Source organism: Saccoglossus kowalevskii, chromosome 14, assembly GCF_978046115.1.
Source record: "Saccoglossus kowalevskii chromosome 14, keSacKowa6.1, whole genome shotgun sequence".
Taxonomy (NCBI): Eukaryota; Metazoa; Hemichordata; class Enteropneusta; family Harrimaniidae; genus Saccoglossus; species Saccoglossus kowalevskii.
In genome coordinates this window covers 3064552-3078628 of record NC_140654.1, presented here as the reverse complement: position 1 = coordinate 3078628, position 14077 = coordinate 3064552, and the positions used below count along the sequence as shown (strand labels likewise).

At 37.9% G+C, this 14077-nt stretch overlaps 1 protein-coding gene across 1 annotated transcript in view; it reads right to left on the bottom strand.

The window, feature by feature from the left end:
* LOC102805280 (structural maintenance of chromosomes flexible hinge domain-containing protein 1-like) overlaps positions 1 to 14077 on the bottom strand; it is a 64073-nt gene that overhangs the window by 46202 nt on the left and 3794 nt on the right. The window contains exons 4-7 of the mRNA XM_085507793.1: positions 12818 to 12900; positions 5092 to 5219; positions 2110 to 2236; positions 314 to 433 (exon numbers count right to left, since the gene is read on the bottom strand). Of these exons, the coding sequence (XP_085363919.1) occupies positions 314 to 433; positions 2110 to 2236; positions 5092 to 5219; positions 12818 to 12900 (458 nt within the window). The remainder of the gene's footprint in view (positions 1 to 313; positions 434 to 2109; positions 2237 to 5091; positions 5220 to 12817; positions 12901 to 14077) is intronic.

Sequence of the window (14077 nt, the reverse complement as noted above, 5' to 3'; positions counted from 1 at the left end):
CTTTCAACACTGATATCGTGCAAGGAGTGTCGGAAGTTTGTCAGAATGATTGCACTACCAAAGAACAACATTCTGACAATGTTTTATAATGAATGAGCTGTTTTGCTTTTAATAATTTGTAAAAGAACAATTACATATATACACATGCTATCTATAAAGCAACCTATAAACAACAGATAATGGTGTGACAACAAAAATTCAAAATTTAAATTTCAAACTTCTGTGGCTCATAGACAGATCACCATTTAATTTTCTATTGGCCTTGTATGCAGCATCGCACCAACTTCCAAGGAACATGTAAATCTCAACTTACTTTTCTATTTCTAATATATCCACTATATATAGCTTCTCTGTTTTTCTCTCGTCGTTCAAACTCATCTTTAGATATTGTGAGTTCATGGACATCTTTGGAATCTTTTGGTTTTGTAATCATCTACAAAATAAAAAATATGAATATGCATCTAATAGGACTTGATTTCTTTTTACATGGACAGCAGAACAATATGAATATGTGACTAATTTGACTTGTTTTGTTTTTTATACAGACAGTGGAACAATATGAATATGTGACTAATTTGACTTGCTTTCTTTCTTATACAAACAGCAGAACAATATGAATATGTGACTAATTCTTTATTATACAAACAGCAGAACAATATGAATATGTGACTAATTTGACTTGCTTTCTTTTTTATACAGACAGCAGAACAATATGAATATGTGACTAATTTGACTTGCTTTCTTTTTACATGGACAGCAGAACAATATGAATATGTGACTAATTTGACTTGCTTTCTTTTTACATGGACAGCAGAACAATATGAATATGTAACTAATTTGACTTGTTTTGTTTTTTATACAGACAGTGGAACAATATGAATATGTGACTAATTTGACTTGCTTTCTTTTTACATGGACAGCAGAACAATATGAATATGTGACTAATTTGACTTGCTTTCTTTTTTATACAGACAGTGGAACAATATGAATATGTGACTAATTTGACTTGCTTTCTTTTTTATACGGACAGTGGAACAATATGAATATGTGACTAATTTGACTTGCTTTCTTTTTACAAGGACAGCAGAACAATAAGAATATGTCACTAATTTGACTTGATTTCTTTTTACAAGGACAACAGAACAATAAGAATATGTCACTAATTTGATTTGATTTCTTTTTACAAGGACAGCAGAACAATAAGAATATGTCACTAATTTGACTTGAAAAGCAAAATACTATTATGTTTTACTTACAGTCAATAGCAGTGCAAGAATATATGCTATTAATTTGACTTACCCTGCACATGCATAGCAGATAAACTTTACAAATATGTCACAAATTCAATATGTGGACAACAAATCGATATGAATACTAGTATGTCACTAATTTTTGTCTTTAGTTGAACAGCAAATCAACAAAAAAAATTACTTATTTTCATGAACAGCAGAGTAGCAATGAACAGCAATAAGAATGTGCCATTAGAGTTGCTCCTTGTCCAGTGCACTGTGACAACATTTATTATATTTTTGCAAACCTGTAGTTGATAACAAATGTTGTTCACTAAACAAGACAATCTGCTCCAACAATGTTGCCTGTAACTTGTAATATTAATTAACAGGGACTCGTACATGTATATTTCTTACAAATCAGTTACTGTGCACTGTGCACAAAACGTAAACAAGTATGACAGCCTATACAGGCACCATACAGCAGAGTGCCATATATTTCTTACCAATCAGTTACTGTGCACAAAACGTAAACAAGTATGACAGCCTATACAGGCACCATACAGCAGAGTGCCATATATTTCTTACCAATCAGTTACTGTGCACTGTGCACAAAACGTAAACAAGTATGACAGCCTATACAGGCACCATACAGCAAAGTGCCATATATTTCTTACCAATCAGTTACTGTGCACAAAACGTAAACAAGTATGACAGCCTATACAGGCACCATACAGCAGAGTGCCATATATTTCTTACCAATCAGTTACTGTGCACTGTGCACAAAACGTAAACAAGTATGACAGCCTATACAGGCACCATACAGCAAAGTGCCATATATTTATTACCATAGATAACCATCATAGTAAAAAACACTTACCCTTGTTGAATGACCAATAAAAAAGGTGGCTTGTTTTCCACCAACACCAAAATAAGATATATCGCTATTCAAGGAGCGCGGCATCTGTTCTTGGTTCGGAAGATTACTCGGAATGGCTTGCATTTGCCTGAAGATACAAAGGTTACAAGTCAATAACAGGACATAAACAATAATTCAAGATGTCTTCACGAAATATTCAAATCCATCCCAGGAACATGTATACCATATATCAAAGCAATTGGTGTAGCAGTTTTCTAGAAGAAGTTAATGCACAATGTCAACAGTGGATAATCACCTATACCAATAGATCCACCTGTCAGCAGAGCTAAAATGTTCTGAATTTAATCTTGAAAATGACATAAGCTTTTAAGATTACCTGATCTGACATGAAAGCGGTCAAACAGCAAACTGATCATTCCTTTCTATGAAATGACCATGATCTACATTTTTTTAATTTTCTTATGTAATCAAAGTATTACCACATAGTCAAAGTTACCACATAGTCAAAGTATTACCACATAGTCAAAGTTATACCACATAGTCAAAGTAATACCACATAGTCAAAGTAATACCACATAGTCAAAGTATTACCACATAGTCAAAGTATTACCACATAATCAAAGTTACCACATTAGTGGAATCATATCAAACAAATACCATTTTTGATCTATTAGAAGAGCATCTCTAATCGTAGCACACATTGATCAAAAATCTCATTTGTTGAGTAACTAGAAATCACTCCGAGAGTTCCTACAAGCAGTTCACTTCTCACCTTATTATTACTTACATTTGAAATTAATGTAGCTATATTCATTTTATGTACATTACTGGATTTCTTGATTATGAAAACATACACTTAGCCTTTGTGATTACATTGATATCATTATTATGGTTTTTTCACAAAAATTGATATTTTCCCTATGACAGTTTTTCTTCCAGATTTAGTTTTGTATCTGTTGAAGATGCAACCATTGACATAACACTGATTCAGCAGAGCTTTGGCTACAGTTTGGAGTTAGTTAATATCTTCATTTGTTACCTTACAGTGTTTGAAAATCAACCAGCCCCATTAATTTTTTCTGTTCTAGACCATAGCATCCAGAATTTTGTTATCAAACGTTGATATCTTATAGAACTCATTAAGATCTTATGTTTTGCCAAACACTCTATACAATTGTTGCGGAGTAGTATTGCGCAATGATAGAAAACCTTTCAAATTCTGGATCACCACCAAAATTTAATGGTTTTTACATTAGTCAAAGACACACCTCTGATAACAATTTCAGAGCAATATTCTTAATTTGTGCATAATCAAACATCTACCGTATTTGCTCTATTAGAAGCGCATGTGCTTAAGAAAACGGTGAAGGTGCGCTACAATTAGAGCTATTTTATACGCAATTTTCATGTTGAAAATACATGGGTGCGCTTCTATTGGAGAAAAAAAAAATATTTGATGTATCAAATGCTTATTCACCATTCATGTTTTGCTTCCAGAAAATAATTGGCTCAATGAAAACCTCAACTTTTAACAAAGATATAAGGTCGTTAGAGTGACAGCTACACGTTGACAGCCAGCGGTAAATCTCCCAAATTGACCTCGATCTTCGGACAATGACAGGCCAAGCTGAAACGTAAATCAGACTTTCTCCACCAGACTATACTAAGAACAGGCCATGCATGGCACAGTCCCCGTTAGTTATAAAATTTGAGATATATAGTTTTGTTTATAGTAATATAGCTTGAATATAACCATGTCAGGAATATGATTTTTAAACATTAAAATGATTGACATTTGTATCTGATCATCAAACAAGTACTTGTCAATATTGAGAGATATTGCTCTGGAACAGCATTCAAAATCAGCCATTTTTAATACATGTATATATATAACATGATGTATAATGAATATATAAAATTTAAATATAATAAGTCAAAGCATTTAAGAGATATGGCTCTAGAAGCCCAATCATTAAAACAAAATGGCCGCCAGTCAGCTATTTTGAATCCAATCTGAAAAATAAAATGACGAGCATCAGGAACCCGTAATGTCTAATATATGTACCAAGTTTAAACGAAATCCATCCATAAATGCCAGAAATGCTTGATATTTGATGATTGTTTAGCACAAAAAAGGGCACTATTTGGCCATTTTGAATATGATCGTCAAACCAATATATCTGTCTATCTATGACATGATGTATAATGAATATTTAAAATTTGAACATAATCAGTGAAAGCAAGTCAGAGATATGGCACGAGAAACACATTCATTAATACAAAATGACCGTCAGTCGGCCATTTTGAATCTTATCTGAAAAACAAAATGATGTGCATCAAGGGCCCATAATGTCTAATGTATATACCAAGTTTGAACAAAATCCATCTGTAAACAGCCGAGAAATGGTTGATTTTTAGGATTTTTTAGCACAAAAATGGCCGCCATTTGACCATCTTGAATCAGAGCGTGAAACAAATTGACGTGCATATGTATAATATCATATATGATGTATGTGTGAAGTTTGATTGTGATTGATCCAGGCATTTCTAAGATACAGGTCCGGACGCACGCATGCATGCACGCACACACAAACGCACAGACACACAGAGGTCAAAACATAAGTCCCTGTTTTCGGACTGTGTCCGAACGGGGACTAAAAATAATTTTGCAGACAAAATTAGGTGGTCCAACTAATAGAGAGGGTCGATTTGATAGAAGGATTATTACGGTAGATGTGTGAAGTAGAACATTCATTTGCAAGTAAGCACGTGATTATAAATGCCACTCTGAAAACCATACAAACAAACCATCCAATACTGACGTCTTGGTGGGTGCGCTGCTATTACAACCAAAATAAACAACAAAATCGGCTTACATGCGCTTCTATTGGAGATGCACTTCTAATAGAGGAAATACGGTATTTAACAATGAGACTTCAATGAAAAAAAAACATTTATACAAGGCCAGCAAAAGCAACTTACCCTTTTTTCTCTTTCCGTATAAATTTAGAAAGTCTATAAATAGCCCAGTTGTTGAGCTGTCTAGACGTCATACCACAACCATTATCAACGACACATATGTGGTTTTTTGTCTGTGACTCGTCCAGGAACTTTATATAAACAAAGAGAGTATGTTATTACATTTATCACTCTGTCAATCACTCTGAATGCCAAACATTTTTCCAGTTGGTTTGTGTTGTTCAACCTCTTTAATGGCATCATGTTTCCTGCCACTACAACTCTTTCAGCAACAGGATCCACATTGCAGCCTAGACAGTTCACACTTTGATGTTGATACATTGCATCTTAATTAAGTACGCGCCCTAATATCTATTTGGCAGAGTAAAGAAATACTGTGATAGATTGATAGCTCAACAGGAAACAGAAAAATGGTGTACGAAATTATGCGACAAAAACTTGAAATGACTGAACAGATCCAATGGAAATTGAAGAAACTTTTTAAGGACACCAAAGATAAAAATCGTAGATGTAGTCACGGCACGGTGACGTGTTCCTAGTAGGTTTAAATTGACATTTAGTAGTACTTAAATCATAACACCAGTGCATTGTCATTTATACTTCCATGCTCAGACTCGTGACTTTCTTTTAATCTCTTTTCAGAACAGAATCGTGTCATGTAAAGAATCAACACAAGTACGACATCAAAATCGTTTTCAACCATGTTTTATTCATACTAATTATTTGAGGGCACTGTTCCATTCGGAACTCTGGCAGATCTTGGCTCTTGTTTGGCCCGACCGTGTGAATGTATTGGGTATAATCTCCTGTTAATCAGTGGGAGGAGCAGTAGATCGGCTCCAGTATAATGCTGCGGTGTGAACATAGCATATGTTGTATGTAATCCCTTCTCAGCCAATTCACTTTTGAGTACACATTGATGTTTACATGTTTTGTGTATTCTATCGTACTCGACCGCGTTAGCGCCCAGGGGCCTCAACTCAGAAAATCATGATTTTTTAGGGGTGGGCACTTATCCGAGCACCCCCTCGAAAAAGAGAGCAAATGAAAATTTCATTCATCATGTGACAGATTACGTCAATGAGGGAAAATCAAATTACAAAATTAGTTGCGTCGTCATTGATTTTCACCATGAAAAAACAGGAATGATCACAAAAAATATGCACACTTTGCCGCCTAATATTAATTACGTACCACCAGAATTTAAGAAATTAACAAGTCATTGTCAATGACACGTCCCCGTTCCGTTCATATTTGAGTGACATATACATTCAAAGCCGATCATGACCAAAATGCACCTGCATATGTACAACACATTGTACTAAATCTGAACAAAATCCATCCATGCATGACTGAGATCTGGTTCCGGAATTGTGAAAATACGTGATTTTAATGCATTTTCGGTCTTAAAATGGCCATCATTCAGCTATTGTTAAGCGGATCATGAAACAAATGCACATATCTATTTGTGACATGATGTACCATGTGTGTGTGAAGTTTGAACTTGATCAATCCAGACATGTCTTGGATACGGATCCAGAACTGAATTCTTTAAAACAAAATGGCCGCCAGTCGGCTATTTCGAACTTGATCCGGAAAAAAAAATGACGTGCATCAAGGTCCTATTATGTTTAATGCAAGTACCAAATTTGAACGAAATCCGTCCATGCATAACTGAGATCCGGGTTCGGAATGGTGAAAATGTGCGATTTCAATGCATTTTCGGCCTTAAAGTGGCCGCCATTTGGCTATCGTTAATGGGATCATGAAACAAATGCACATACATATTTGTGACATGATGTACCTTGTGTGTGTGAAGTTTGAACTTGATAAATCCAGACATGTCTCGGATACGGATCCAGAACTGAATTCTTTAAAACAAAATGGCCGCCAGTCGGCCATTTCGAACTTGATCCGAAAAACAAAATGACGTGCATCAAGGTCCTATTATGTTTAATGTATGTACCAAATTTGAATGAAATCCGTCCATGCATAACCGAGATCTGGGTCCGGAATGGTGAAAATGTGCGATTTCAATGCATTTTCGGCCTTAAAATGGCAGCTATTCGGCTATCGTTAATCGGATCATGAAAAAAATGCATGTGCATATGTCCCATATAATGTGTGATGTATGAGTGAAGTTTGAACTTAATCGGTCCATGCATGTTCGAGATACAGGTGATCACGGACGCACGCACGCACGGACGCACACAGGGCAAAACATAAGTCCCCGTTTTCGGACTGCGTCCGAACGGGGACTAAAAACATTAGAGACTGTCGAAGTCAAAATTCTCATCATTATTTCCACTGACGAAGGTGTTGGATCGTACGCAAACTCTCGATGAAAATCACTTTCCGCCATGACGCATTTGCAGATTTGACCTGCAGCAGTGTCTTTTGACCTAATGGGTCAAGTTGGTTATTGACCAATCAGAATGCTGTGTTGTACCATAGCAATTCTTCGTAAATTCTCAAAGACTTTCCGGTAACGCATTGCGGAAGTGAATTATCGATGTCGAAGTACGATCTGTTGGAATTGATTTCAGCGAATAAACGACATGGTTTTTCCAAAAAACTAGTAACTAGCCATTTTGAGAGGTATACTGAATATGGCATGAAATATTTACTGCATTTTACTTGTATTAACAGGTCATTGTCGAAGCGTAGTTTACGCACGGTTACCCTGGTCTACGCATTCACAACATATTCACAGCGGTCGATATCCACGCTGTATCATATAAAAACGATTACCAAGATTCGTTACGCATGACCAAGTTTTAAATTAGTTGCATTTTGAAGGGGTGGGCGCTTTGCCGAATGTGACTCCAAATATAAAAATTGCGCAAAAGTGGGAGGGGGGCACTTGACTGGGCATGGCCGCTAACGCGGTCGAGTATGGTACTAGACACTCATATCAGACATCATCTTAGTCAAGGTTGCAATGCAAACACTGATGTTAAAAGAGCTGTATTGTAGTGTATCATTTTGTACATTTTCATGTATTTTTCATTTATTTCTTTGTTAACCCTTTTCCGGTCAGGGGAGTTTCACGCTATCAGGTTAAGTCGTTGAAAAACGGTCATGATTCAATGCACTCCAGTAGCCAGCATCTGTGCATGCTATCCTGCCAGACATTTTTGCAAAAATAGGCCATAGTTAACAGACTGTATCAACCACAGTTTTCACATTTTTTGCAATCTGTTTGCATACACACTTCATTACCACCATGGACAACAATTTCTCGTATAAAAAAAATCACCGTTTTATTTCAATACACATTTTTTACTGTCGTTAAGTAACGATGTTTTGCCCTTTGTACAGTCTCAATAAACACGTGTTAAACATTGAAATAAATATTGCTTAATTGAAAACACATTACAAACAAGTACAAGGTCACTACATGAATGCAAGTTCGAAGTAAGAAGAAAAAAAACGCGTGAGTATGGGGATATTTGGGACATGTACGGGGGAAAACGTGTTTGGCGTACTGGACCCGTTAGCGTACATTTCAAATTGCAACGTATATTCAACGACTTGAACTACATGTGTAACATATTACAACGTACTTTCCGTGACTTAACTGATGTTATATTCAAGCTCTAACGTATATTAACCGACTTGACCGTATGAGTAAGTCCACACTTACAACGTATATTTAACGACTCAAACTGAGACTGAAACGAACGAGAACGTAACTGCAACGACTTGATCAGGGTTACCTTCACACGGCAACGTATATTCACCGACATGACCACATTAACCAACTAAATATTTCAACGTATATTTAACGACTTGAAATAAAACGAACTAGCGAGAACGTAACTGCAGGGACTTGGCATGTATATATATACTCACGCAGAAACGTATTTCCACCGACTAGACCCGATGAACTATCCTGACATTAAAACGTATAAATACCGACTGAGCATGAAACTAAATTAACGATAACGTATTTTCACCAACTCAAACTATTGTACAGTTCGTGACGCTGTAATAAGTCCCAAATTTATTTGTTGTACGCCTTTCTTAGTCGTCCACCCCGGCGGGCTGCTCCCATGCGTCTGCCTGATGTCGAGGGCTGCTCTTCTGTACTTCGTGTTTGTGTTCCCACGGTGCGTTTTCCCCTCAGTGCCATGTTGTGATGAAAAGCAGCGAAACATTCGCCCGCGTGAAGGTGAACTTTACAAATTGGGCATCCTTTTGATGTTTCTGATAATCGGCCACTCGCAGTTTTTCTCCCGTCCTTGCTGCACTGCTTACACGATTTTTGACGCCCGGATAGTCTGCATATTTCGTGCGAATCCATGTTTTCACTACGAATAAATGACGTGTTACTTGGAAGAGAGCCAACTTCTCTTATGGATTTTTGAATTCTACTCGAGTGTCCACCAATCAGTTGTTTACCTGTGCGGATATTGAAGAATTTGTGCGTTACTTTAGTCGTGCGATTCAATGCCTTGAAACATTCATAAGCATTGACCAATGCAACATCTATGAGGTAACAGGCCATGTAGATCCACCAACGATTGTTTTTTCTGCCCGTGTGATAGTATTTTCGCCTTTGGTTAGAACGATCCACGCCACCCATGTGATGTCTGTAACATTGTAACGATACAGGCACGTGTCTCTCGTCATCTACTGCTTCTGCCGACGTAGCCAGTGGGGGATAGACTGTATTTAAAATCAATATTTGCGCGCTGTCATCCTGGTATGCAGTAATATTGATAGTGTCGTCCGGTCTAGTTGCTGCTTTCATTTCACCAATTTTCAATTTCAGCTTCTTGCTTTTCCCTTCAGGAATTAATTGCGGCGGCATGGTTTTCCGATTTCGTCTGCTAAAACTACCGACCATGTACACTTTCTTGTCTTGTAACTCAAGGGCCGTGTTAACTGACGTAAAAAGCGAATCACAGAAAAGAATATGGTTTTTTTCTGTGAAGGGCTGTAGCAACCGGTGTGTTGTCTTCTTGATTGTCCCAGTTTCTTTCTTTCTCCCCTCAATTGTAGTTTTATATTTCACCCCCAAATATGGTTCAAAGTTTGCAATGTAAGACGTTGTCGAGTCGCACACCTGCCATATTTTGAAGCCATCACGGTCGGGTTTGTGGGGCAATCTCTGCTTAAACTTGGACCGTCCCTTGAATCTAATCATACCCTCATCAATCGAAATTTCCTGTCCCATCTGGTAGTATCGCCGACAATTTTCGAGTACGGGTTTCAGCCACGGGTTGATTTTATACAACGGGTCGGCCTCTGATCGTTGACGGCGACGTTCAATGTCAGGATCCCGCCGTGGGTCATTTACTGGATCAGCTAAATGAAAATAACGCATTAGCATTTGAAATCTGGCCCGAGTCATTACTGATGCAATTCCCATGTTCTGCAGAAAGGGGTCACTCGACCAATAATCGTCGATTGCTGATTTGTGATCAACACCCATACATATCATCACACCAAAGAATGCTTGCATTTCAATGAAATTTGTATTACGCCAGCGGGCATTTAATTTTTTTGCAATGCATTTTTGATGATATTTGGCGTATTTATTAGTCTCGGTAGAAGCCAGTTCTATCAGTTCTGGTGGGATAAATTTGTAGAAATATTCCACCTCACGAGCATATGAAAGCAGTTCGAAAGTTGGTCCAGGTTCGGGTTCAAAAACTGGAATAGTAAATATATCGCCGTCTTCCTCCGTGGCCATTCTCCATTCACCAGTGCCGGAGGCAACATAATCGAATGTAGCACCAATTTCTGTGTCGGATTCAATTTCAATGTCGCTATCGAGTACAGGTGGGTAACGTTGCTCTAAAAAATCGTCATTCTCAGCACGATCTTCATCGATTTCTGAATCTGTATCGTCGTCAGTTGCAACTATGAAATCATCTGGTATTTTGTGTCGTAGCTCACCCGTTTTTTCGTCCAATACAAGTTCATCATCACGCGTGTCCATTGGCGATGCGTGTGCATACACAACACGTTTTTTAATAGTTTGTTTTTCGGGGAAACTCGCAAGTGTTGATTGTTCTGTACCGCATACATTTTCTTGTACCATTTCTTTGGTGACATCGACGTTTTGTTGCGTACTCGCTGGGTCGATATGTTCAGGCCCCTGCTTTTCTGCGTTGGCAGTTGTGGCGGATGTCGACGGTTCCGAATCGCAAACATTGTCTTGCAAAAATTGTATCACATCTTCGACGGCACGTTGTATTTCAGCGTGACCAACTTCCGTTTCTTCGGCATCTGCTTTGTCGGCAGCTGGCGATTCAACCACTTTACGGTTCGTCTTCGATTTACGTTTGCCTCCTGGTTTGCCCCTGCAGTCCTTCAAACGGTTTTCTTCTGTAATCGCATGTTCATTGACAGAGGAGACAGTCTCCGACTTGCGTTTGTTCTTATTCTTTTTACGCCTTTTCTTGAGTGGACTATTATCACTGGTGTCCGTGGTACGCTCGGCTGGTAACTCACCGACGTCAAATGTTTCCTTTGCTTTGGATTTCTTTCTTTTTCCACGCTTTGCTGGTGAAAAATCTGTCGTGTCAATGTCAAACTTATCACTCCCCGTGCCACTGCACGATTGACGCGTTTTCTTCAGTTTCCTTCTTGCCTTCATAAAACACTTTCTATCTGTATAGGACGGCATATTAACGTATGTGTCGGAAAGGAGGCACACAGCGAGTCTGGGCTTTATCTCACTTTCTTCGGCCATATTTATACTGAACGACCAGATGTCCACAAGACTGCATCTCCCCACAATTTGAATATTTATTGTTATGTAAATAAATATGTTATTTTTTCGAACACAGATTGGTTACAATTTGCATACACATAAAATTGCATATGCTAGCTCAGACGGTGAAATCACGTGGACTTTAATATTTCCCACCAGCTGTCCCGGTCATTTTACGTTGGTGATTGCCGACATTCCAAGCTCAGCCGTTGGAATCCGTTATGCTATTCATTCTAAGTGCCGGGACTATTTGCCAAGCTGGTCAAAATACGTTACTACCGTTATAACCGTGAATCGTGTCGTTCAAATACGGTTGTAATGCTGCAGTTTGCAATGTGGTCAAGGCGGTTTTTTTACGTCGTCGCAAACGTCGCGTTGTGACGGTAAAATAGTGAAATGAGCAGACAAGAGTATAGAATTACATTCTTTATTACTTGGTTAATTTATTTGACTTGGCGTAATCGAAAACAAATTCTCTCCCTCCATAATTTCGCAAGTGTAAAATATCAGGTTCCGTACAACGTATTATAAACGCTTGACCGTCTGAGCAACCTAAATAACAGGCCGTTTTTCAACGACTTAACCAGTTAGCTAGCTGGAGTGGGAAATTCTAGCATACCCATATTGACGGCGGTTTTTCACCGACTTGACCGGAAAAGGGTTAATTTTGAACAAAATAAACATAATTTGCTATTGGCTACAGATTTTGATAATTTTTTTTTAAATGAGCAAGTTTTTTTGGTGACAAAAACAAATTAAGCGAGTGAAAGTAATATAAAACAAAGAAAGTGCAGTTTTTGTTTGTAATACCTATGATTAGAAACTAGTGTCTATCTTGTTGTCACAGAAAAATTCCCAGAACTGTTTCTTTTGAATGAATAAATGAATATAAAGCCAAGTTTAATAAAAGCCTAAAATGAATGTTATGTATATTTGGTCCAACATTAACAGTGAAATGAAGTAGATTAATTAAGCAGTAAAATCAGTTAAAATATTACTTACCAATCTAAGTTCAATCGTTCTGGGTCCGATGTTAGCAGCAGTGGCAGCCAAAGCATTGTCAATGAGTTCTGCAAACGCAAAGGCTGCAGAACAAAAAACAAAAACATAGTAATCAAATACTGCAGTGTTTTCACTATATACAAGATATTTTACTCATCATTTATATTTTAGTCCCAAGGAAGACAAATTGTCTCACAAAACCATTTATTAAACATGGAAAATAATTGTTGTGATCAAGAAGATAAATATTGGACAATTGAAACTGTTTATTTCTACCCCAGACCATTCGTCCCGGTGTTATCGCTATCGCCACACGAGACTCCAGCTTGTCTCCTATACAATTTTCCTTCCGCCCACTTAATTTTAATATTCATATGACCTTTGCACTGACATCGATAGCCAATCGCATTCGACCGCGGACGTCACTCTAAATAAACAACTGAATAAATTAATATACCATATTTGGAAGATAGCGGGTAAATTCAACGTTGTTGGTGTGTTCCTTCGGGTTCCGAAGTCGCACGAAACGAGTTCATGTTCCGTTATCTTTCGCAAGTAAAACAGGTCGATATGTATTAAACATGGCATTTGTTTTCTTGTTTTAACCCCCTTATTACGCAAGCTTCCGTCGAAGTGGTGTTTTTTCCGACAATTTGTGGCATGTTGCAAAACGAACGAAACATTGCGGCATTCTTAGCGGTGGATAAGGGATCGACTATGTCGTCACATTTATGTCTCGTTTGAAAGAGAATAAACAACCGCTCAGAAAAATATGTTGCTAATATTTAAGTGCGGTGCCTTGAAATCGCCTGCCGACGTCCAAATTTCAAAAGGATGTTCGATTTGCAATGACGACCGTTCATATGTACTAGGCGACGTTACTAATTACTACTAGGGTCGGTGTTTGCATTAAGAATTATAGAACAAAAGATCAGCAAAGCGGTGCTTTTGTCGGCGATTTTGTCAAAGGGAATATTGATAAAATGTTGCAAAACAGAATCGCGAGTTGGGTGAAAAATTGCGCCGGCGGCATTCTCAGCGATGGCGATACCCGAGAAACACCGTGTCACGGTGCATTCGTGCATCAGTACACCGAAGAAATACATACATATTGTTGCGGACGACTATTGTAGACTGTGTTCGTGTAGTCTTCGAGTTTGTGGACAGTTAAAGTCGTGTGTGAATTTATTCAAGCCAGGAAAAGCAGGAGGGATAACTTATGGAAATCGTCTTTCCAATTTGATCCAGTGCGACGTTGTG